The sequence below is a fragment of the Takifugu rubripes genome, chromosome 9, assembly GCF_901000725.2.
Source record: "Takifugu rubripes chromosome 9, fTakRub1.2, whole genome shotgun sequence".
NCBI classification, from domain to species: Eukaryota; Metazoa; Chordata; class Actinopteri; order Tetraodontiformes; family Tetraodontidae; genus Takifugu; species Takifugu rubripes.
This window is the reverse complement of record NC_042293.1, coordinates 14,183,275-14,205,492: the sequence shown is the minus strand read 5'-3', so window position 1 is coordinate 14,205,492 and position 22,218 is coordinate 14,183,275. Positions and strand designations below refer to the sequence as shown.

Below are 22,218 nucleotides of genomic sequence, written 5' to 3'. Positions count from 1 at the left end.
AAATCCATTCATTTATTATAGAACAGTTTTATTCATAATTTACTCTTATTCTCGTTCTGCTATGCCACTGTCAGTTTTTTAATTTATAATAAAGTTTCGTCAAAAGGAAGCGGAAGTGACATCATCTATGAGCTTGGGCTCGCCGCTGAATCAAAACAATGGCCGACTAACAAGCTAGTGTTTCACGTCTTCTGGTCTTTCACAGCGTTCCCTGACGAAACATTCTTTAAAAGTGTGTAATAAACTGTCGCTGGGATGGACAGATGATCCCCTGAGTGTGTTGTAAAGGACAACAGCCCACTGATAAGCCTTGTTTTCTGGCTGCAACATGAGCGATGTGGTGGAGAAGACCCTGACAGCTCTGCCGAGCCTGCTGTCTTTGGACTCTCAGCCCGGTTCGGCTAAACTGTCATCGTCCTCGAAACTTGGAAGCCTTATTAGAGGAATCACCGAGTTAACTTCAAAACATGTGAGTCTGTCTTTAGAACCGGAACCGAGGTGAAAAAGCGAGTTGGGCTCGGAGCTTCCTAAACGCAACATGTTAAGTAAAAGGAATATTTTTACAAAACAAAAAACAAAAAAATTGTTTGTAATATTTAATATTTTGTGTTTTGAAAAATGCTGTTGTGGAATTTAGCAGTTTCACTGAAAAGTTGCAAAGCATTCCATCATGTTCGGTATTTAACAGTCCCCATTGGGAAGAGTAAAACCTTTGCACCCCCTGGAAATCCTGTCTTTCCAAGATATCTTTAAATTTCTCTCACTTCAGGAGGAGCAAAAGCTTATAGAGGCCGAGCTTACATCCATCAAAGAACAAGTGTCTTCCCCGCACAACTCAATGGTATTATTATACAGAGTTTCCCATTTTTCCTGCCCAACAAGCCACATAAATGTGTCTGTTGCCTTAAAATCTTGAGGTGTTTCATATCTTCCTGCAGAGGCAGATGAAGGAGCTCATGGTTAGAGCAATCTACTGTGAAATGCTGGGCTACGACGCCTCATTTGCCTATATTCACGCTATCAAACTGGCTCAACAGGGCACTGCTTTGGAAAAAAGAGTGGGTATGTTGTTTTGAATATTGTTTAAGATGAGCATAAAGACACTTTTGCTCCGAATCTTGTCGAGGTTTGGAGGGAAGTAATTGGGTGTTCTTTGCAGGTTATCTTGCTGTGTCTTTGTTTCTGAATGAAAGTCACGAGCTGCTGCTTCTCCTTGTGAACACAGTATTAAAGGTGGATTCTTTTTTTCTCTGACAAAACTTGTTATTTGTGTCCTGAGGATGAATAGTTAATGTAGCTGGTATTTTTTAGGATCTTCAGAGCACCAACCTTATTGAAGTGTGCATGGCTCTCACTGTTGTGAGTCAGATTTTCCCCAAAGATATGATTCCTGCCATCCTTCCTCTGGTCGAGGAGAAACTTAATAACCCAAAGTAAGGGATGTTTTTAATTTGTAACATGAGCAAGATAAATTACCTTGAATCTTATTATTTACATGCTTTTTCCTGTGTGTTTGCAGAGAAATTATTCGAAGAAAAGCAGTATTGGCACTGTATAAATTCTATCTAATCGCTCCAACTCAAGTTCAGCACATCCCCAACAAGTTTCGCAAAGCTCTGTGTGACAAGGACCCCGGTGTGATGACGGCATCACTCCACATCTACCTTCAAATGATCCAGGTTCTTAGCTTTTCTTGGCTCTTAACTCAACACGTGTTTGATGAACATTGGTGCAGTACAATCACCTTGTTTGTTTGGTCTTTGTTACAGGAGAATCCAGAAAGTTACAAAGACCTGACCTCAAGTATTGTCACTATACTGAAACAAGTGGTGGGAGGAAAGTTACCAATTGATTTTAACTATCACAGTGTCCCTGCACCGTGGCTGCAAATTCAGCTCCTTAGAATACTCGCTCTACTTGGGAAAAATGACCAGAGGTAATTACTCATCTTACCAGCTGAAGGACTGAATAGTAAAACTCTTCTGTAGCTCTGCCCATCTTTTTTTTCACAGTACAAGTGAAATAATGTATGAGGTCCTTGACGAGTCTTTGCAAAGGGCAGAGATGAATCATAACATCACCTATGGTACGTGTCTGGTTATTTGATGTGACGTAATTTCTGTATCAGCTGCTCGTTTTACTCTTTTTTTCCCCCCTCAGCAATATTATACGAGTGTGTAAAATGCATTTACACAGTTTACCCCAAGTCGGAGCTTCTGGAAAAAGCTGCAAAGTGCATCGGCAACTTTATTTTGTCACCAAAGATAAACCTCAAATATCTTGGTAAGAAGCAATTCTTTGATTTAGGAGCTCTCTCCAAGGTTCAGTGTAGTAAGTCAGTGTGTTCTGTGTAACAAAGGCTTGAAGGCTCTCACCTACGTGGTTCAGCAGGATCCTAAACTGGCCCTACAGCATCAGATGACCATCATAGAATGTCTCGACCACACTGACCTCATCATCAAGCGTGAGGTGAGGGAGATGCGCGTCATGGCTGGGTTGTGATATTTGTTTTTACTCATAACGGGGATTTTTTTCCTCATTCTCGTAGACACTGGAGCTGCTCTTTCGAATCACAAACTCCCAGAATGTCACAGTCATTGTTGAGAAGATGCTGGAGTTCCTACGCACCAGTAAAGACGACTACGCCACCACTGACTTAGTGGGGAAGGTGTCAGAATTGGCAGAAAAATATCCTTTCAACACCAGTGTGAAAATGCTAAAGTCTGTTTTTTTTAATGTCACATGTGAGGTTTTCCTGTGTTGGCTTTAAATATATAAATATAGTATCGTGTGGTTTCCTATAGTGTTTGTACATATGCCCCTGATAATGAATGGTTCATTGAGACCATGAACACGGTGTTTTCTTTGGGTGGAGACATGATGCACCCCGATCTCCCAAACAGCTTCGTGAAACTCCTCTCTGAGGGTGAGCTCGTGCCACATTTATACACTGTTTGATTTGCAGATTTCAGATTAGCACTCTGACTCTGCTCTAACGCTGATTTCTTGGTTTTGGGCCAGGATTTGAAAGTGTTGAGGAGGACAGGAAGATGAAGCTGTTCGCAGTTGATTCTTACATTTCTCTGCTACAAGGAGAGCCTGAAAAACTGCCACAGCGCTTCCTCCAGGTCATTAGCTGGGTGAGTCTCATAGTTGTTCTGGGGCACTCATGAAATAACAGATATTGTCCATGTTTTACTTTTTGATGTTTGATGTCTTTTTGAGCAAATGTCCAACTTGACAGATTCAATTCTAATGAATCGGTTTCAGATAAAACATATTTTTTTAACTCCAAATGGACCCAATGCTCATTCATTGGCTTTCCCTCCTCTGCAGGTCCTGGGTGAATACTCCTGGCTGAAAGAGGACTTGGAACCAGGCACAGTCCTGAAGCTGATGGCCAATCTGCTGGACTTGAAGAGCACCAGCAGTGAAACCAAGACCTGGGTCCTGTTGGCAATGGCTAAGCAGTGTGAGGGCGGCAGCACGGACGTCTCTGTGACCCGGAAGGTTTGTGAAACGTACAGCAGCTCCTTGGACACTGTGCTGAGGCAGAGAGCTCAGGAACTGCAGTACCTCAGCCAGGACTCTGAACTACAGGCCCGGGTGCTGCCTCGGGATGCCTCCAGGGAACCCTTGGAGGTAACAAAAGCATGCAGACCCGCGGGATTTCAGTATTACGTTCTGAGCGACGTATATTGAGAATTGAACCAGAACTTTGCAGCTGATGTGGGTTTCCAGGTGGATTCATCGCTGTCGTTCCTGGATGCATTTGTCTCGGAAGCGTTGGCTGCCGGTGCTGCTCCGTACAAGCCCCCCCATCAGCGGCAGGAGGAACTGGCTGAGGGCAAAGGTACGAGTCAAGAAAGCAATGTCAGTCGGGTGGCAGATTTGTTTTGGCCTGTTCTTCACTGGTGTTTCTGCCTCAGCGTTGAGTCTGGAGCCGTACGGCCTGTCTCTGCCCATCAGCATGTCCTCCTGCAGCATCACTGACAGACAGTCGCCCACGCTGTTGTCCATCAGCTCTGGTCTCTCAGGCAACAGCGTAGACCGCTCACACAAAGGAGGGTATGTGAACGCTAACTTCATACATTGTGCTGGTTCTGACTTCCTGCCAGATAGTGAGCCTGCGTTTACCTGTAGGGTTAGTTTATATTGTCACTTTTCTGTCTTTTTTCCATTATCATTGTTGAAGTCACATCTGCTGTTCTGGATTTATTTAATTTTAATCCCAGTAATGTTTAACAAATGTAATGGATGTTAAAGAATTTCTATAGAATTTTTATTTTTTTTACAGTTCTACATCTCTGAACTTGGATGGTGTGAGGAGGGTGTGGGGGAAGGATGGCTACCTGGTAAAGAGAGAACCTGTGGAGGAGGTGGGCCAGGTTGAGGTTCCTTCCCTTCAGCTCTCCCCCAGCCTGGAGGCAGAGGCAGCAGACTCCCCCAGTCAGACCCCCACCTCTGAACCCACCCCCGATCTGGAGCCAGGGAAACAGCAACTAGCCTCCTCGCTGTTTGTCGGCCTGGCTTCCCCCAGCTCCGTGTCTCTGGTCAGATTTCAAATCTATTTTGGGAGCAACAATGATGTGAAAGCTCTTCAGCTTCCTGGACATGGTTTTATGCATCACTCTTGGTTCCTTTTTCTTCGACAGATGGGAAAGACTGAGGAGACCCCCCACCGTTTCAGAAGAAAAGCCAAAGTCTCAGACCCGTCCCAGGAGGGAACGTCAAGGTCTACGTTCGCTTCTTCCTGCTCGGTGGACAACTTCCTGTGTGAGAACCTTCTGGACCCCGAGTCGGCTGTTTCCTCCCCATCGCAGGCTTCCCAGCTCTCTCTGAGCCTCGGCACTACAAACGGCATCTGTGATGTGGAGTTCGCTGGCAATAATGTGGAGGCAGAAAAGCCCGCTCCCGCTGTAGATAACCTCGCTAACGAAGGGACTGAACTCGCTCGTCGTGAGCGGCAGCAAACGCCCAAAGACTTTTGTCTCGGTTCTCATGTTCCTGCAGAGCTCAGGGGCCTCTCCCGCTCTGATATCGCCCCCCTGAGCTCCAACCAAAGCCTGGATCTCTCAGCCTGTCACGTGCAGAAAGAGGACGCCTTAGTTCTGCTTCTGTTCTTCTGTAACTGCTCTTCCTCGGACATTCAACATATGCGCCTTGAACTCCACTCGGATGAACTGGAGGTGCGGTAATGATTGAATAGGTCCTCTGAGATGACGCCCTGTACTCATCATTGATCCCAGCGGTGTTTTTTTCCATGATTCATGATGGTTTCAGGTGTCCTGGTGTGGGGGCGTGATGCAGGAGGTGAGGAGTCACGCCGTAGCGGTGTGTCAGTCTTCGCTGATCGTGAAGAGGCCCTCAGTCCACGTGGAAGTGCGCGGGGTCGTTTCTTACTCTCTGCCTGCCGGGACACCTCTGTCACTGCAGTTCTCGTACAAACTTCCTCTCAGCAGCTTCATCAGGTGAAACCGTGTCTTCCGTTTTCCTCGCGGCGGTGGTGAGATGAGTTTTTCTGACCTCCGCCTGTTTTCTTCAGACCTCTGGCCATGTCCACCGAGGAGTACGGCAAAATGTGGCTGGACTTCTCACACGACACCAGGCAGAACCTGAAGCTGATAGGCGACGGCCTGGTGGACACTCTGAACGTGCTGACGAACAAACTTCAGCTCCACGTGGTAGAAATCATAGGTAGCTGAGCGTCCCGATCAAAATGGGCGTTCCCAGGCCTTGATAAGTTTGACACTAAGTATTTTCTCCCTTGTTCCAGGTGTGGAGGGGATTGTAGCCTGCCAGCTGCTCCACAATCAGCCGTGTCTCCTGCACTGTCGCCTGCACGCAGGAGCTCTGGCGGTGTGGCTGCGCTCTCCGGTGCCCGAGCTGCCCGACTCCCTGATCTATCACTGTCAGAGAGTTTTAAACGAACACTGAACCATCTACGAACACTACGAACCATCTGGTTTGATCTGGAAAACAGCAGAATGCTTGAAATAATCTGACCGTGTGGCAGGTTTGAGACATCAGGTTTATTTTTTCAGCTTATCTGTGATGTTTCATGAAAACACTTTTGTCTTAAAGCGATGACGAGGTTCTAAATAATGACTTGAAGACTCGAACAAATGAGCTGAACACTGAGATTATCGGCTTCGTCCTTTATGAATTCATGTCTTTTACGACATAAACGTTACGTCAGTATTTGTCAGCGTTCATGTACAGAGTTCATTCATCCACTGCAGACTCTCTCATCGGACTGTTTTTTTAGCCACTTTTTTCCAGTTCCAGAGGTGAATCTTGATTTTCTAGGAGCCTCAGCTATATTTTTAGCATGAAAAGTCAAATCATTGTAAAATGAAGGTTTAATGTATCCAGAATTAGGACGCTGGTGATATTTTCTTCCTCTCAAACGTAGCGATGAAGTTCTATGCACGTGTGTTTTCAGGGGAGGTGTTTGTGGTCTGTTCTATTTTTTTATTAAAGTAGTATTTATTTGATTTATATTCTTACAGAACATATTTTTATCCAACTAATGCTTGATCATGATGCGTCACCTTTTTTAGTTCATTAGAGCTGCGTGATTTTTTTCATTACAGATGGAAAAAAGGGTTTGAATCTGAACTTTAACCCAGCGCCTTATGTTCTGATGCCAAGGTGGCGCGTTGCTGTCGTGCCTGTGGTACAGAGAACTAGCGTGTATTCTCACAGTGCCCGTCGCCACATTCTGTGAACGCGTGAATAAATTCAAGAAATGGAAACTCACCTTGTGACTTCTCAGAGTTCATTGAGGAAAAGGATTTTTCAGTGTGGATGTTTATTTACGCTCGTGTGGAACGTTGCAGCAGACAAACATGAAACAGACTTTCCATAGTTTAGCTTAAGAAAACAAAAGACCGGTTTTACCTCCATTCTCTGCTAAAATGAGACCAAGCTACAGTTAGTTGAGATGACGTTAACTTTGATTATATCAACATTGACAACCCTTAAAAACTGTATTTAAATCATTGCCAAGTGTGCAGTACAACAAGCATCACATCACAGAACAAACATTTTTAGTCTTAAACATTTAAACCTAAATCATAGAGAGATGAGTTTTTAGCACATCTAGTTTACGGGTTTTAAGGCTAATCCTTGATATACGGTATTTGGGTGTTTGGTGGATGGTCAGGGGGCTGAGACCCAGCCGGCTACGATGGCGACTGAATGGTTCTGGGGATGAACCTCATGGCCAGACTGTGCTCATCCTCCACGGGCTGCTGAGACAGGTTGTTGGTCTGTCGGATGCTGGTGAGAGTGCAGCCGTGGCGGGGGCACACGGTGTAGCGAGACAACAGGGTGGCCAAGATGGCTTTCATCATCACCATGGCGATGTGTTTACCCACGCAGGAGCGAGGCCCGCAGCCAAAGGGCTGGAAGAAGCGACTGGGCACCTGTGGGGCAGAGGAGGAGGTCAACCATCCAGCGCCGGCCCGGGTCTCTGGAGCCACGTTAGCTGCTGAACAACTCACTGTTTGCTCGAAGTTGGTCAGGCTGAACTCTCTGGGCTTGGGGAAGAATTCCGTCTTGTGCATGAGGCCGATGTTGAGAATGATGTTGGTCCCTTTCCTGATCCTAATGCCCTCGATGGTGTCGTCCTCCAGAGCTTTTCGCATGGTGAAGTCCACCACGGGGTGAAACCTCATAGACTCATTGATGAAGCTCTCCATCACCTTCAAGCGTTGATAGTCGATGTTCTCCTCGCCTTCCTTGCCTGCAAATCAAAGTTCCGTATTTATAAGTGGCGGGAATAGTCGGACTCCTACCTGCTGCGGGGTGAGCGTGCCCTGGACACCTGTCCTGGAGACCGTGCTCAGCTCCTCCACTATCCTCAGCTCCACATCTGGGTGTTGTTTCAGCAGCATCAGCATGAAGAAGAGGCTGATGGAAAGCGTGTCGGGAGCCGCGATCACCATCTCCAGCACGCACTGCCGGACGTTGTCCGCGGAAAACTCTCCCGCTTCCTGTCAAGAGCGAGGAGGTGAGTCCCTGAGCAACGTTCTGCGCTCACATCAAGAAGAGGCCCACCTGAGCGAGGATGAGCTCTGTTGCAAAGTCAAGAACATCGTCCAGCTTTTCGGCCTCGTGCACGAGCTTCCTCTTGACCTTCAGGAGCGCCGCCATCGTATCCTGCAGCTCTTGGCTGTCGGCGGAGGAAAACGGGGGAATTAGGCTGATGAACATGTGGAGTTAGAGCTGGAGGAGTGAAGAGCTTACGCTGCTCTCCTGTGCTTGTCGAACAGCCATCCGATCTTGAAGAAAATGTCGGGCTTTATCAGAACCGCCTGCCAGGTCTCGAAGTAGTTGTGTATTTTTGTCAGGAGATCCTTTTCTGAGGTGTAAAATTTTAAAAAAAGCAGAGTGATGATGGACCGATGTGTCATTTATGGGTGTTTTGTTGACCGTGTGTGTGCAGCCGACCGTTGAGCGGCACCCTGAGGAAGAGCCTGTTGGAAATGTCCACCACGATGGCCCTCAGCAGGTTGAGAGCGTCCACGTGTCCAGAGGCGTCCGTCATGTCCACCAGACAGTCCAGGTGTTTGGCCGTGGACGTCACACAAACCCCCACCGTCCTCTGGAGGCCGGGACCCGTCAGAGCTGCAACGGTTGGGTTTGTTCTTTACTCGATGTAATGATTAAAATAAAAAAAATAAAAAATATTCAAGAAAACAGGAATAAAATTGCAGTTCCGCGTCAACTGGAACACGGGGGAATCAACAGCCCCTCTCACCTTTAGAGAAATAAACCCTGGCTCTTCTCCAGAGCTCCACGTCACTGTTGAAGATGACTCCTTGTCCCTCCATCCCGATACACTCCAGCCCGGCTCTGCTGCCGAACCGGGCCGTGTAGTGGGCGCTCCTCAGGACGTGGTAGACCGCGGAGGACCTGCACCGCCAGGTGTGATGGAGTTACGCCTCGTTAAGGATGGGGAAGAGGTTCGATTTTAGGGCCCCACCTGCTCAGGATGAGGGTCTCCTCACCGTTGATCCACACTCGGACCAGGCTGCCGTACTTGTTGTTGTAGAAGTTGCACGCGGTTCCGATGCCGGTCCACATGAACCTGCAGTAGGACAGGAGCGGTCCGAGTCCCGCCAGGAAGAGGGGCCCTGGGGAGGGTCAGAATTCTGATTATGGGTAATAAATATCGATCTAATCACTATTAGATAGTCATGAGTCGAAAATAAAAAGACTTTGAACAATTTTCTCATGAATCACATCAGAGTCAATTATGTGATTTTCCCTTTTGAAACCGAGACCTTCGAAGCTGATTTTGGTGTGGAAAAAAATAAAAGTGCTCCAGCTTTTGTGAGGCACAACGTGTTTTATGACGTCTTTGCTGTGAATTCATGTCAGAATCAATCAAGTTAATCAAGTGTGATGCAGGCTGTTTAAGAAACCAACCCACACATACGTGTATCATTGTGTATCATGTGTATCATGTGCGTGCTCTGTATAAATAGAAACCTTTTACCGCGACCACGCTGTTTCGAACCTGGTACGTGCTGACGCTGAGGTCTGTTCCAGGTGAGGAAGAGCATCATCATCATCAGCAGCAGCATCATCATCATCATCATCAGCGGCAGCGGCAGCGGGGTGAAGGGTCCCGATGCCGTGATGTTCAACGTCTCCTTTGGCTTCATTGTCTTCACATCCCTGACGAACTGGCCCAGTTTGACCGGCGTCCTCCACAAACGCAGAAACCCGCCGGCTGGAACGGACGAGCTCTCCGACAGGTGCGACCCCTTCGCCGCTCAGCTCTAATCCAGCACCACATCCGGACCACACACAACCACGTACAGATTCATGAGGAGCTGCTCCCGTCCCGTCTTCGTAAACAGGTGGGTCACCGGGGCAACAGAGCTGCGCTCTGATCCACAAAGCGGTGACCCTAGATGACCCAGGTCATCGGATTCTAGATTCTGATCTTGAGCACCTGGGTCACCATGGTGACGATACGGCGTGAAGACTTCCGACAACAACACACTAGAACTTCGATCACATCGAATTCAACACTGTCCTGACGTGTAGCGCTAATACCAAGAGAAGAGCTAAACTATCCTGAAAATGTTTCCATTTCCCACAGAATTCCAGCAGAATTTTCTGCCGCCCTGATTTGGTTCCTCAATTAAGACAAAATGTTGTTGCACAGAGAATTCTTTATATCTTTAAAACGTTAAAATTGTATCCCGAAGAGTCCTTTATATTTATTCTTTGAAAAATGACTTACTTTATTTCTCAGGGTCCCGACAGGCGAGCGTGCTGGTTCAAGCCTTCCTTCTCCAGTTTTCTAGATGATCAGCATAATTCGCCCAAATAAATCACTGAGGTTCAAGTGTTTGTGTTGCAGCTTTCAGTCAGCTGGTTGCTTAGCAACTCATCCACATTCAGGTTACGAGTACAATTACACCAGAAAACAATGCACGCCCAAGCAGCTTCCAAAAAAACAAGTCCGAGTTCTTTTTTTTCCCCAAGAATGTCAAACTTGCAGGTCTTTCATTGGATTCTGCTCAGTTAATCAACGGAAGAATCTTTTCAGGACCAAATGAATCAGTTTGGGTCAGCCTGACCCGTTTTAAAGAGGGCAGAGATTTATTCGCCCATTCAGAAAAGAGCTTCAGCTCCTGAGATCCGGGGCCTTTTTTCTACAGCCGCAGTGTCTCAAAATAAGATTGAAATGAGGAAAATGGGTGTTTTTATTCATGGTTTTCATTTTTGCTTCGCAAACTTACCAATTTTGATTTACTGGCTAATAAATCTTTAGTTCTTACGACCCTATTACCATTATGTGGGTCATCCGAGGTCGCTATTGGCTCTATTTGATCCAAACAGTCCCAGACTACAGAGATTACAGGTGATTTAGGTGTGTTTGCCTCCACGAGCAGCTCATCCCTTGTTTACCACCATGTTCATTGTGTTTGCATCCTCTGATATAAAGTGGCAGTTGTAGTTGGGTTTCCTGCTATGAGGGACGCCACCCGCATCTGCAGTCACTGAACGCTCTTTGTGCGGCTCCGGACAACGCCACCTCTTGTTCTCCACTCATTTATTCCGCTTCCATGGGATTTTTGGGGCCAGACGGCGTGGTGGCGATGCGGAGCTGGAAAACACCAGTGATGAGAAGCGGCGTGCTGCCCACGGCGTGTGTCATCCTTCAGATATGTCCCCACATCAAGGGAGGCCTATTCCAGTTTGACTGTTGCACAACCTGTCACGTGTCCCCGCCGCGCACGCATGTTTATGCCCTGTATACAGTTCAGCCCCCCCCCCCCCCAGACATCTCATTGGCTGGCAGGTGCTCAGGCATGTTCTGAACGTTCCTGGGTGATTCTTCTGGCACTCCTGCGGTGGAGGCCCGCGTGAGAAGACATGCAGGAGAGGAGCAGCGCTGTCCTGCAGCTGGCGGGGATGTTAGCGCTGCTGCTGAGCTCGGCGGGGTTGCTGTACCTGCTGGTGCGGCAGAGCGACCTGACGGAGGAGCTGCTGCGGCTGGAGGCCCAGGTCAAGGCGCTGGCGCAGAGCTGCGGCCCCCGGGGCGGCGCCACCCTGCAGGCGGAGGGGCTGAAGAGACTCAACCGCAACCGGAGGAACCAGGAGGGAGCAGAAAGGCAAGAGGAGAAGGACATGCTGATGCTGATGAGCTACTCCATGCTTCCTGTAAGACACCACACACCCCTGGGGGGTGGGGCAGCTTTCTATAGTGTTGGCAGTGTACGGGAGGGTCAAGGACGAGGGGGCGGGGGGGTCTGAAAGAGTAGGAGGTGATCTGAGGACGCGGCTTGGTGCTCGCCACTCTGGGCTCCGTGCACGCAGCTTCTGCGACACGTCTGAGTGATTAGTGCCAGATTTACTGGTTTGTTATTGTCATCAGCCACATGTTGACACAGGAACCAACACACTGAACATCGAGACGTGAGGCTGCTTGTTAGAAAAATGGATCCAGGGACAAAAGAAAGCTCGATGATGACTCAGAGGGGATGATGGAATTAGACCAGAAATCCCGCTGATGAAAGAGAAATCAGGTTAAAAAAGCCTTTCATGTTGCGACCAGGCGGTCTTTAGCTGAGGGGAATGAACCAGTTATTGATGGATTGTCCTGCTCATGTTCTGCTTCTTTTTCCATCTTTTTTCTTCGTTGCAGCTAAAATCCATAATTGAACTTTGCAACGTCTCCAGGGAAACATGCTCAACAGGTTATTTTCCTAAATTTTCCCCACGTCTTCAGTTTTGCTTGGATCTTTTATTTAGCTTTGATCTGTTCAATGTTCCATGTCCCCCCCCCCCCCCCCCCCCCCCCCCCCCCCCCGACACTGTTGACTGGCACTTTTTGTGCTACATGTTTTGTGCTACTTGTTGCTGTTTCTAGTAGGTGTGCCAGGACCACAGGGTGCGCCGGGGCCGGAGGGCAGGCGAGGGAGACGAGGTGAGGCGGGTGTTTTGATCTTCCTCCGGGACAATGCTGCACCACCAACAGCCTCAGACGCAAGTCTGAACCCAACTGCCCTTTTGTAACGTCCCACTAATGGAATTCAGCACTCGTTCTTCCATTTGCTGCTCAAAATCCGCTCAGAACAAACGTATTAAAGTTCTTCCTCTAGATTTATTGCCTGTGATGGACGGAGAAGGTCCTTTTGTCCAGAAGCCTGCAGGTTAAGATGACCCGGGACTGAATTGCCCCGTGGTGCGTGTGAGGGACAGGGTATCCAGGGTGTGTTGATCACTGGGATGGAGTCCAGCACCCCCCACTTAGGATCTGAATGACTGATGTGGGATCAGGAATTCTCTCACAATGGAGCTTTTCTTCTTATCTTGGAACTCTTTTAGACGTCAGTCTGGATTAAGAGACTTGTAACTGCTGCTTTTGCAGGTCCCCCTGGTCCCCTTGGTCCCCCTGGTCCCCCTGGTCCCCCTGGTCCTGCGTGTTCATCTGATAAAGAGGGACAGGAAGCTGCCAGGGGACACTTCCCTCCTGTCTCAGCAACATCCGTGGGTAGGGCCCCCCCCCTCCTTCACCCACGCTTGATCACTAATCCCTCCCTGTTTATGATTTTACTAATATAATTCACCACCAGGTCTGAAAACCTGCCGAATAACTCGATCATTTAAACCCTTTTCCACAGAACCGTGGACGCTGATCGGTGAGGTCGGTGATGTAACGCGACCCAGCACAACTCACCAAGAACAACAAGGTGAGAAGCTGTAGAATTACTCCTCTTTTCCACCTTTACGGGTCCAACATCCTCATCTGAACACACTTTGTCTTTCCTGGGATCGGATCTTCCAGGGGAAGACCTCAGCACCACCAGTGATGTGGAAAACATCACAGTGGCTCCGGTTAAACTGCTCGCAGGTGCGAGTTGCATGTGGAACACACACGTCGGTTAGAAGAATTGTTTGGTCCTAGTAAGACGGACGGAAATTTAACGAGTTCTCCATTTCCAGGCCTGATTCAAAGCAGCAAGACTGTCAGAGAAAAGACGCCTGTCACTGTGCAAAATGGTGAGAAACCACCTGCAATGAGATCAAAGGGACATTTACCGACACTTTGACCCAATTCTCTTTGATTTTAGAGTCCGAATCTCCTCGTCCGGATGCCAGCAGCGCTTTGGAGGCACCGACCGGCGCCGTCACAGGCAGGAGATCCAAAAAAAACTATCTCTGAGCTTCATTCAATACACTTTCTCATGAAGATCTCTTGTTTTTCACAGCAACACCGACATCAAATCCTGCTGATGGAGTCAGAGATGAGTTCAACTACACTGAGACGCCTCAAGACCTCTTTGATGTTTCTGGTAAAAGCAGCTTATGAACCATTATTACATTCTAATTAGCATTAGCATAGCATTAGCCTTTATCACTCTAAAACACTGTGCTTTGCGTGCACCACTAAGCTGCTTATTTATTCATTATTTATTCATCATTCATTAATTATTTATATATTTGACTTCCCAAATGTATTTTCAGTTCCTGAAGACTTTGTCCAGGACTTCTCTTTTTTTTTTAAAAGGATTCTTATTTATTTTATTTGTGGTGGTGAGATGGTCCATAGAATGAATGACAATAATAAAAAAACACAATAATAAACTCATTTAAACTTTAATTTCACAGAATCTCCAACAAATGACAGAGAGCTGAGCAGAGAGATGTGGAACTTCACTGAGTTCAGGAAAATCCTGGACAGAAGTGCAGAACCTGGTAAAATAATAAAGAAATAAGGGAAAACCCAGTTTCATGTCTGTAAAACACTGTAAATCTCCATTTCAGCCAGTTTAATCCTCCCCTATAACATCTGCTCCAGTTTACCTGGACCACGTCGACACAAACCCACAGAACTTTACAGAACTTTACAACTTTAGCAGCAGGCAGAAGGAAAATCCTCTTCCTTTGAGGGTAAATGTGCCTGATTTCTCATTTGTTTCTCCAGACCTCCATCAGAGCAGCGACACCGTCAGCGTTCCCCACACAGCCGCGGAAAACGGTAAAAACTGTCTGTAAGCAGGCGACAAGTGGGTCGAAATAAACACGACAAAGGGATGTGAAAATGCCTTCCTGTATCCTAGAGTCGGAATCGTTCCCTAACGACGACAGCTACGACTCGCCCAACGATCCCAACGATGGGAATGTGACAGAGGCGACTCTTCCCACAAGTAAAAATTAAAAAAAGATGAGATTTGGGGGCAACAAAGCCGTCGCTGTCTGAGTTGATCTGGTTCTATTTTTGCAGCCGCAGCTTCAGTGGGTGAGACTCAGAAGAGGGACACTAGTATCACCATGGTTACGCCCCTGAGAAATGGTAATAAATGAAAGAAAACAGGGTCAAACTGCAGTTCCGGGTTCAACTTTTCAGACCTGTTGTCTTTAGGACAAGAGTTTTAATGCCTGCAGTTTTTTCTGACCCATGTTTTTAAAAGTACAACCGTAATTTGGGGGTTTTAACCCCGCAGAACCCCCATCGTTACTTTATTTTTGCTTCAGAGCAAAAGCAAGGTGAGAAATTCTGTTTCAATGCACTGAACCCCATATTTCCCCCCTGTAGAGTGCAGAATAAAGACTATTAGATGTTCGGAGGAGGCCATCCCAATGAGAAGCACGTTTGGAGCCTGGATGTTGGACGCGTCCCAGCTGGACGATGGGACATTTTGGATCGCCGAGCACTTTTCAGGTGTTGAGATGGAGGCAAAGACAGTGGTGAGGTGGAGACTTGGGCCTGATCCCGAAGCACCAACCTATTTCCTCTCCAACAGGTCGACTCCTGGAGGTGCAACACAACGCGTCTTCCCCTCAGAATCGAAGCCACCAAACGGTGGACGTCAGCAGGTTCTACCAGGGCTGCGGCCACGTCGTTTACCGGGCCTCCCTGTACTTTCACAACGGAGGAACAAACAGACTTATAAAGTCAGAACTTGGCCACGTTGTGTTAAAAGGACTCGCGTTCAGCCCTTAATCTCCTCCTCGGTGTGATTCCTGTGTTCCAGATTTGACCTGAACACCGGCAGAACCAGCGCTCTCGTCATGGCCGGCAGCAGATATCACAACCTGGCGTATCTTTTCCCCAACTCCAAGACCTATTTCAAGTTTGCCGTGGACGAGAACGGGCTCTGGGTGATCTTCGCCGCCAGCGCTGGTGACAGCGTGATGGTGGCGAAGCTCGGAGCAGAATCCTTCTCCGTGGAGGCCATCGTCAACACTCACTACCCCACAGCCAAAGCAGGAAATGCTTTTGTGGTCTGTGGCGTGCTGTATTTCACAGATGACGCGGACAGGAAAGTCACTTATGCCTTTGATTTGTATGAAGAGAGGCCAGAAAGTGTCGATTTTGATTTGAGGCCAGCTGGCGGCGTCTTGGCGATGGTGTCTTATTATCCCACCAGGACACTTCTGTACATGTGGGACAACAGCAGTGTCAAGTCCTGCAAGGTCAACCTGGCTTGAATCCTTTGATTGCGTCCTATTTGATCAAAAAAAGGCGCGAAAAACTTGACTTATTGATGCAGTTTGAACATAAACAAGTGAACAGTGATGATGATGTTTTGTCTTGTAAATTATGAGGGAGGTAATCCCGATTTATAGGGAGAAAAGTACCGTGTAACTTCATCAGTGGCCGAAATTCAGTTTCATATCAATTCAATTGATTTGTAGTAAACCTATTTCCATCAACAGACAGTTGTTTTTTTTATTTGTGTTTGTCTCTGTAACGAGAAATACACGTAAATACCCGCCTTCCAACTGTCCCGATTCCCCCGATCTGCTTTACGATGGTCCTTGAACGCAACGTCCGCAGGCAAAGCCCAAATGACCGACATCACCTAAACGCACCAGCAGAAGTCACTGTAACGCCCCCTGTGGATCACAGATATGGACGGGTCGTTCTTGCTTTAACAGTGAAACCGGCCGCCATATTACTTAACCCTTGTACACTTTTCTGTTAGGCATTAAAGCCCAGCGAGCTTTAGCCGACCAAGTTCAGAAGATTATGCGTTACGGTGCGTTCAGGTGTCAGACCTGAGACGATAGCGACCCCGCGGAGTCCCTCCCTCCTCCAGTCGGGTTTGTGGCTCTGGTATGAGCACCGACCTCTCAAAGTAGAATAAGTGCGAAAGCCGCAGTGACTTGACACTTTTATTCTCTCGGAAGAGGCTCCAGGACGAGACTGAATTCATCGTAAAGTGTAGGTGTCAGCCCTTTGGCCCCATTCTAGCCGATATTTTCTCTGGCGTTACGTCATTTTTGAGCTGCTAGCATTAGCTTGCGTGTTGACTGACTGCGGGCATTAGCCTAGCTGCTTATTCACACAAGCTAATCCACAGGGCAACATTTTATGGAAACAACCAGGACTCGTCGTTTTCACGTTCGGGACGAATGGGTTGTCCTGGCTGATCCGTTTCAGTAGTTGTTAAATATTTGCCCAGCATTTAGTTTCGTCAGAGCGTTTGATTTCGAAACGGTACTGGCAAACAACCGCAACTAGCAGTCGACCTGCTTTGCTAATGCTAACGTGACGTTGAAGTTATGAAATGTCCTGCCCGGCCTCCCCCCTGCTAGCCCCCTGCTAATTTGGCCTCCCTGTGCCCCATGTTGACCATTCGTTTTCAGAGGTTTCGGGCTAAAGACGAGACATGTCCTGTCCGTGCACCTCGGCTGCCAGGCTGTTCCTGAGCACGGCCCACAGAGGTAAGAAAGTGAACGCCGTTAACCCGGATTAATGGGCATCATTCGTCTAAATTGTGCTGTTTGGACACTTTTCAAAAGTAGGTCTCCTGCTAACCCAGATAGGAGGGCTGTTATGACATGTTATGTAACCTGAGCACCCGATGGAAAGTCACTACAAATCGTCGTCAACACCGTTATTTTGTAAAAACACAGCTGTTGCATTGCAGTAGCTAAGCGCTATGTAAGATTCCATAGATAGATTCCATATAAAATGTTGGAAATCCACAACAAAATGGCTTCATGTGAGGGTGGGAACGATTGGTAACTGCTCTTTTATTTCAGGTTTATTCTGCCGCGCATGGTTCCTGTCAAAACCAAACTTGTGTTCTTGGGAATTTGCTCTTCTGCAGGTTTGTCATGCTCCAGGTTCCAGTTCTTCGCTCTTGGTCGTCAGGGCTCTCGTGAAGGTCTTTCCCCTGCCTGGGTACGCGTGAGGCCGTTTTCAGAGACGGCCGCCTGCTACAGCTCCAAAGATGGGCCCACGAAGGACGGGGGAAGCGACGCTGGGAAGGTCCGAGACGTCTTGAACCCTGTTGTTTTGTGCTGCGGGATGTTTGTGTGTGTTTTAACTGACAGCCGCGTCCACACAGAAAAGCATCGGTGAAGGGAAGAGAACGTCTGGCTCCGGAGGATCCGGCAAAGGGGGGAACCAGCTCCGCTGCCCTAAATGTGGGGATCCGTGCACTCACGTGGAGACTTTTGTGTGTAAGTAAACGGTTCAAGGTTTGAAGCAACGGTTAACCCTAACCCTAACCCGGTTCAAAGGGGCGCGAACCCTCCGCGTTTGTCTTAGAACTCGTTTGCAAGCTTGTGAACAACTTTGGCCCCAAATTATTACCACCGTGTCCTTAGACAGGAGAATTCTGCCCTTATTATTATTATTATTATTTTGTGTTTTTGTATTTGTTTGCTTCGTATTTTAATGCTTTTCGTGCTGTTTTAGTTTAACTCTGGGAGTTTTATTAAAGGCCGGTCGGGGTTTTGACGTCTGCTTTCCTGTTGCTATGGAGACACGTCCGTCCCTGCTCACTGAGCCTTAATCTCAATCCTGCAGCGTCCACGCGGTTCGTCAAATGTGAGAAGTGCCATCACTTTTTCGTGGTCCTGTCTGAGACGGACTCCAAGAAGGGGCTGAGCAAAGAGGCGGAATCTGCTGCCGAGGCGGTGAAACTGGCCTTTTCCCAGAAGCCCCCCCCTCCTCCGAAGAAGGTGAGGAAGCATCACCACCTGTGATGTCACGTGAATCTCAATAGTCAGCCCATAATCTCTCTCCACACCCAGATATACGCGTACCTGGATAAATACGTCGTTGGCCAGTCCTACGCCAAGAAAGTGTTGGCGGTGGCCGTGTACAACCACTACAAACGCATCTACAACAACATCCCGGCCGGGAGTCGGCAGCAGGTGGAAGTGGAAAAGCAGCCGACTTTAACCCCTCGTGGTCAGTTTTACCGCCACCCAGAGTCCGTTTATTCCTGAACGTCACGCAATGCGGCTCATGTTTCAGCTGAGAGCTGCAGGGGCAGATCAGGAAGGACGGGGCCGCATGTTTATAGACGGACCCGGTTGTTCAGTGATGAGCGCCGAACCTTGTTTGAATCCATCTTGTCGTAGCAGCAATGATGAATGATCGTTTTGATCCTCCCTGTAGAGCTAGAGATGAGAAGACGAGAGGATGAGTACAGATTCACAAGTAAGTAATCGCTCCGTTTGACCTTATTAACGCGGCTCGCTCTCATTATTTATGCTCAGTCTGCAGAGTTCTGCTCCGTTCTGAAGGTTCATGGCCGCCGTGGGAAAGAGGACAGCTAAAACTCCCAGTAGTTTCCTTATTTTCCATCAGATAACCGTTATTATCTGAACGTACCTCCAACCAGAGCATTACAGTAAACACCGGGGGGAGGGGGGAGGGGGGGGGGGTCCTACTGACCTATTTTCACATCTGTACTCGCTGCCAGAGTTGGACGTTCTGTGTATTTTTAACCTGCGCGTGTAACGAGAGGGCGAGCTTACTGAGCGCCGCGCTTCCAACCGGATCCTCGTGCTGAGAGGTTAAAGATGACCCCCCCAGAGCGCTTCACCCCCCGGCTTCTCCTCGCCGTTGCAGAACTGCTGCAGATCGCAGGGATCAGCCCTCACGGGAACGCGCTGGGAGCGTCCATGCAGCAGCAGGCCAGTCCAAACACCCCCCAGGAGAGGCGGGGCGGCGAGGTCCTGGACTCGGCGCACAGCGACATCAAACTGGACAAGAGCAACATCATCCTCCTCGGCCCCACGGGCTCAGGTTAGCGTCTCGGAACGGGCGCCGATAAAAAGGTTCCAGGTGTCCCGCCGGCTAACGATGACCCCCCCCCCCCCTTCCCGATCGTTGCAGGGAAAACGCTGCTGGCGCAGACGCTGGCGCGCTGCCTGGACGTCCCCTTCGCCATCTGCGACTGCACCACGCTCACCCAGGCCGGATACGTGGGCGAGGACATCGAGTCGGTCATCGCCAAACTGCTGCAGGACGCCAACTACTCTGTGGACAAAGCGCAGCAAGGTGGGCCGGAGCGCAAGGGAATTCCGGGATCCACCCAGAAAACTGGGTTTGATCACCAACATCCTGGTGAAACTGGCTGTTCTGCTGTGTCCCCCCCCCCCCCCCCCGTTATCAGTAATGTTGCACAAGTGTTTCTGTCCACACATAGATTACACGTCCGTGTTTGTGTGCAGGAATTGTTTTCCTGGATGAGGTCGATAAGATTGGCAGCGTTCCTGGAATTCACCAGCTCAGGGATGTCGGCGGCGAGGGCGTGCAGCAGGTCGGTAGTCCAACGCCGTCCAATCCCCCCCCCCCCCCCGAGAAAGGAAGCTGTTGTTTGAGGGTCAACCTTCTCCTCTCCCGCAGGGGTTGCTCAAACTGCTGGAGGGCACGATCATCAACGTTCCCGAGAAAAACTCCAGGAAGCTGCGAGGGGAAACGGTGCAGGTGGACACGACCAACATCCTGTTTGTGGCCTCTGGCGCTTTCAACGGGCTCGACCGGATCATCAGCAGAAGGAAGAACGAAAAGGTCCGTTCACACACCCGTCGGGTCGGCGCCGTCCCCCTCCTCCGTGCTCATCCCGTCTGTCATAACTCTTTAGTACCTGGGATTCGGAACGCCCTCCAACCTGGGGAAGGGGCGGCGGGCCGCCGCGGCGGCGGACTTGGCCAACAGCAGCGGCGAGACGGACGCGGTGGCGGAGATCGAGGAGAAGGACAGGTTGCTGAAGCACGTGGAGGCCAGGGACCTGATCGAGTTCGGCATGATCCCGGAGTTTGTCGGCCGCCTGCCCGTGGTCGTTCCCCTGCACAGCCTGGACGAGGACACGCTGGTGCGGATCCTGACGGAGCCGCGCAACGCCGTGGTGCCGCAGTACCAAGCTCTGTTCAGCATGGACAAGGTAAGAGCCCCGACGCCACGCTACAGCGCCACGCCCCCCCCCCTGTCGTGACCACTAAGGCGGCTGTGTTGTTCCCGTTTCCAGTGTGAGCTCAACGTGAACAAAGCTGCCTTGAGGGCCATCGCCAGGATGGCGCTGGAGAGGAAAACTGGAGCGCGAGGGCTGCGGTCCATCATGGTGCCTGACGTTTAGAGTCGCCACACGTACATTTGAGCGGCGTTGTCAGGCTCTTGGGTTCCACCGTCCCCGTTCTTTGTTTCCCCAGGAAAAGCTCCTCCTGGAGCCCATGTTTGAGGTCCCCCACTCCGACATCGTCGCGGTCGAGGTGGACAAGGACGCGGTCCAGGGGAAGTCCCAGCCCAGATACGTCAGGTCAGACCTCGGCTCCGTTCACGCCCGGTGTTTGAAGCCTCGGCCAAAATTTCCCTTTTTGATTTGCAGAGCTGCGACCAAGGAGTCTTCGGAGGAGGAGTACGACTCCGGCATGGAGGAGGAGAACTGGCCCCGGCAGGCGGACGCCGCCAACAACTGAGCCCCTCGTTCATTTCACCTGAAGACAGTCTGTGACACATTTAGATCACCACCAACCTCCGGGTTCCTAGCACGGCCTCTTGCGTAGGAGCGGACCTTTTCTTAGAGGCTCCTTCTCTCCCTCTGAGAGGAGCGGCGAACACCCGGCGTCTCACGGAACCGGTTTCTAGCGGCGCACTCGCCGGGTGGACCTCGATACAGTATGTCAATCTGGGGATTGTTAAGATTCTATCTATATCAAGATAATGAGTTTTTATTCACTAAAGGATTTGTAGCTATTTGGGGTTTTTTTTTTTTGTTTGTTTTTTTTCCCCGATGTTGACGGGCTGCCGAAGTTTGTGGGATCCCGAGGAACAGGCGGAGAGCGGGCCGTAGATGTAACGTTCAGCACGTTTCGATGTCTTCTTTACCACCTTTGGAATGATGGTATTCACATGGTGCAGGTGGGAAGAGATGTTCGTTCCACACCGGCACCTGAAACAGGGAAAAGAGAATTAATGTGACCTTTAAACGACCCGAATGGTTGTTTTTGGAGTATTCCATTCCTGTTGCACAACCTTTAGAGAGCCTTTGGTTCACGACCCTCACTGCAGTCGAGCGTCGGTACTCTTCCAGGATGACGGACCTAATCCAGTTGTTTTTAGAATCCTGTTCTCGCTTCGCTGTCATCGGCGTCACGGCTTCGAAAGACCCGCGTTGCCTTCAGTGATTGGAGACGCCGCCTCAAACGCTTCCTCGCTCCACTGAAACCAGCTGCTCCCACTTCTGTTTGTGCTTTCAGACGGGATTAAATCCCAAATTCCTTTTATGCTTTTCAGAGGTCTGTTCCAGAGGCTCTCAGCTCCTCCCAGTTTGTGGATCTTAAGTTTATTGTGATTAAAAGAGAAATAAAACGTCTCCCTCTGAACGGAGTTTGCTGTCTTGGCTGAAAAGCTTTTCTCACAACCGCCACATAGTCCCACTCTAATCCCACGCACTTCTCTTTCCAGGCTGCTCGGCGTTTCCCTGATCCTCTACA

The 22,218-nt window shown here is 49.2% G+C and overlaps 4 protein-coding genes across 7 annotated transcripts; 3 read left to right on the top strand and 1 right to left on the bottom strand.

Annotated features, from left to right (window-relative positions):
- The first annotated feature begins 133 nt into the window (after positions 1-133).
- Positions 134-6,762, top strand: ap4e1 (adaptor related protein complex 4 subunit epsilon 1). The gene is made up of 21 exons (XM_003967747.3): positions 134-469; positions 770-841; positions 939-1,062; positions 1,160-1,233; positions 1,312-1,433; positions 1,520-1,679; positions 1,770-1,936; positions 2,013-2,086; positions 2,161-2,283; positions 2,360-2,469; positions 2,549-2,688; positions 2,814-2,926; positions 3,022-3,140; positions 3,337-3,642; positions 3,742-3,853; positions 3,930-4,068; positions 4,298-4,553; positions 4,656-5,189; positions 5,284-5,471; positions 5,546-5,697; positions 5,777-6,762. Exons 1-21 carry the CDS (start codon positions 329-331, stop codon positions 5,935-5,937), a joined length of 3,387 nt encoding a protein of 1,128 aa, XP_003967796.2. The 5' UTR covers positions 134-328; the 3' UTR covers positions 5,938-6,762.
- A 35-nt stretch (positions 6,763-6,797) lies between these two features.
- pfcyp19b-tstr (cytochrome P450 aromatase) lies at positions 6,798-11,262 on the bottom strand. Of its 2 annotated transcripts, XM_011607623.2 has the most exons (10): positions 10,265-11,262; positions 9,530-9,794; positions 8,993-9,143; positions 8,768-8,922; positions 8,458-8,634; positions 8,254-8,368; positions 8,065-8,179; positions 7,832-8,000; positions 7,509-7,750; positions 6,809-7,430 (listed from the first exon to the last, which is right to left on the bottom strand). In XM_011607623.2, exons 2-10 carry the CDS (start codon positions 9,675-9,677, stop codon positions 7,188-7,190), a joined length of 1,515 nt encoding a protein of 504 aa, XP_011605925.2. In that variant the 5' UTR covers positions 9,678-9,794; positions 10,265-11,262; the 3' UTR covers positions 6,809-7,187.
- A 60-nt stretch (positions 11,263-11,322) lies between these two features.
- Positions 11,323-16,197, top strand: LOC105416962 (gliomedin-like). Of its 2 annotated transcripts, none has more exons than XM_029841735.1 (16): positions 11,323-11,691; positions 12,176-12,227; positions 12,404-12,457; positions 12,902-13,024; positions 13,155-13,223; positions 13,319-13,384; positions 13,477-13,533; positions 13,605-13,667; positions 13,743-13,826; positions 14,143-14,229; positions 14,459-14,512; positions 14,595-14,681; positions 14,759-14,827; positions 15,071-15,196; positions 15,279-15,429; positions 15,510-16,197. In XM_029841735.1, exons 1-16 carry the CDS (start codon positions 11,404-11,406, stop codon positions 15,964-15,966), a joined length of 1,887 nt encoding a protein of 628 aa, XP_029697595.1. In that variant the 5' UTR covers positions 11,323-11,403; the 3' UTR covers positions 15,967-16,197. The 2 variants fall into 2 exon arrangements, with proteins under 2 accessions (XP_029697595.1, XP_011605955.2); XM_011607653.2 differs by having other exon boundaries at positions 12,401-12,457.
- A 168-nt stretch (positions 16,198-16,365) lies between these two features.
- On the top strand, positions 16,366-22,107 carry clpxb (caseinolytic mitochondrial matrix peptidase chaperone subunit Xb). 2 transcript variants are annotated; one of them, XM_003967717.3, is made up of 15 exons: positions 16,367-16,702; positions 17,128-17,205; positions 17,595-17,755; positions 17,835-17,949; positions 18,299-18,453; positions 18,526-18,685; positions 18,896-18,937; positions 19,352-19,528; positions 19,619-19,783; positions 19,957-20,045; positions 20,132-20,296; positions 20,370-20,669; positions 20,754-20,846; positions 20,935-21,041; positions 21,111-22,107. In XM_003967717.3, exons 2-15 carry the CDS (start codon positions 17,151-17,153, stop codon positions 21,199-21,201), a joined length of 1,875 nt encoding a protein of 624 aa, XP_003967766.1. In that variant the 5' UTR covers positions 16,367-16,702; positions 17,128-17,150; the 3' UTR covers positions 21,202-22,107. The 2 variants fall into 2 exon arrangements, with proteins under 2 accessions (XP_029697597.1, XP_003967766.1); XM_029841737.1 differs by lacking the exon at positions 18,896-18,937 and having other exon boundaries at positions 16,366-16,702.
- The last annotated feature ends 111 nt before the right edge of the window (positions 22,108-22,218 follow it).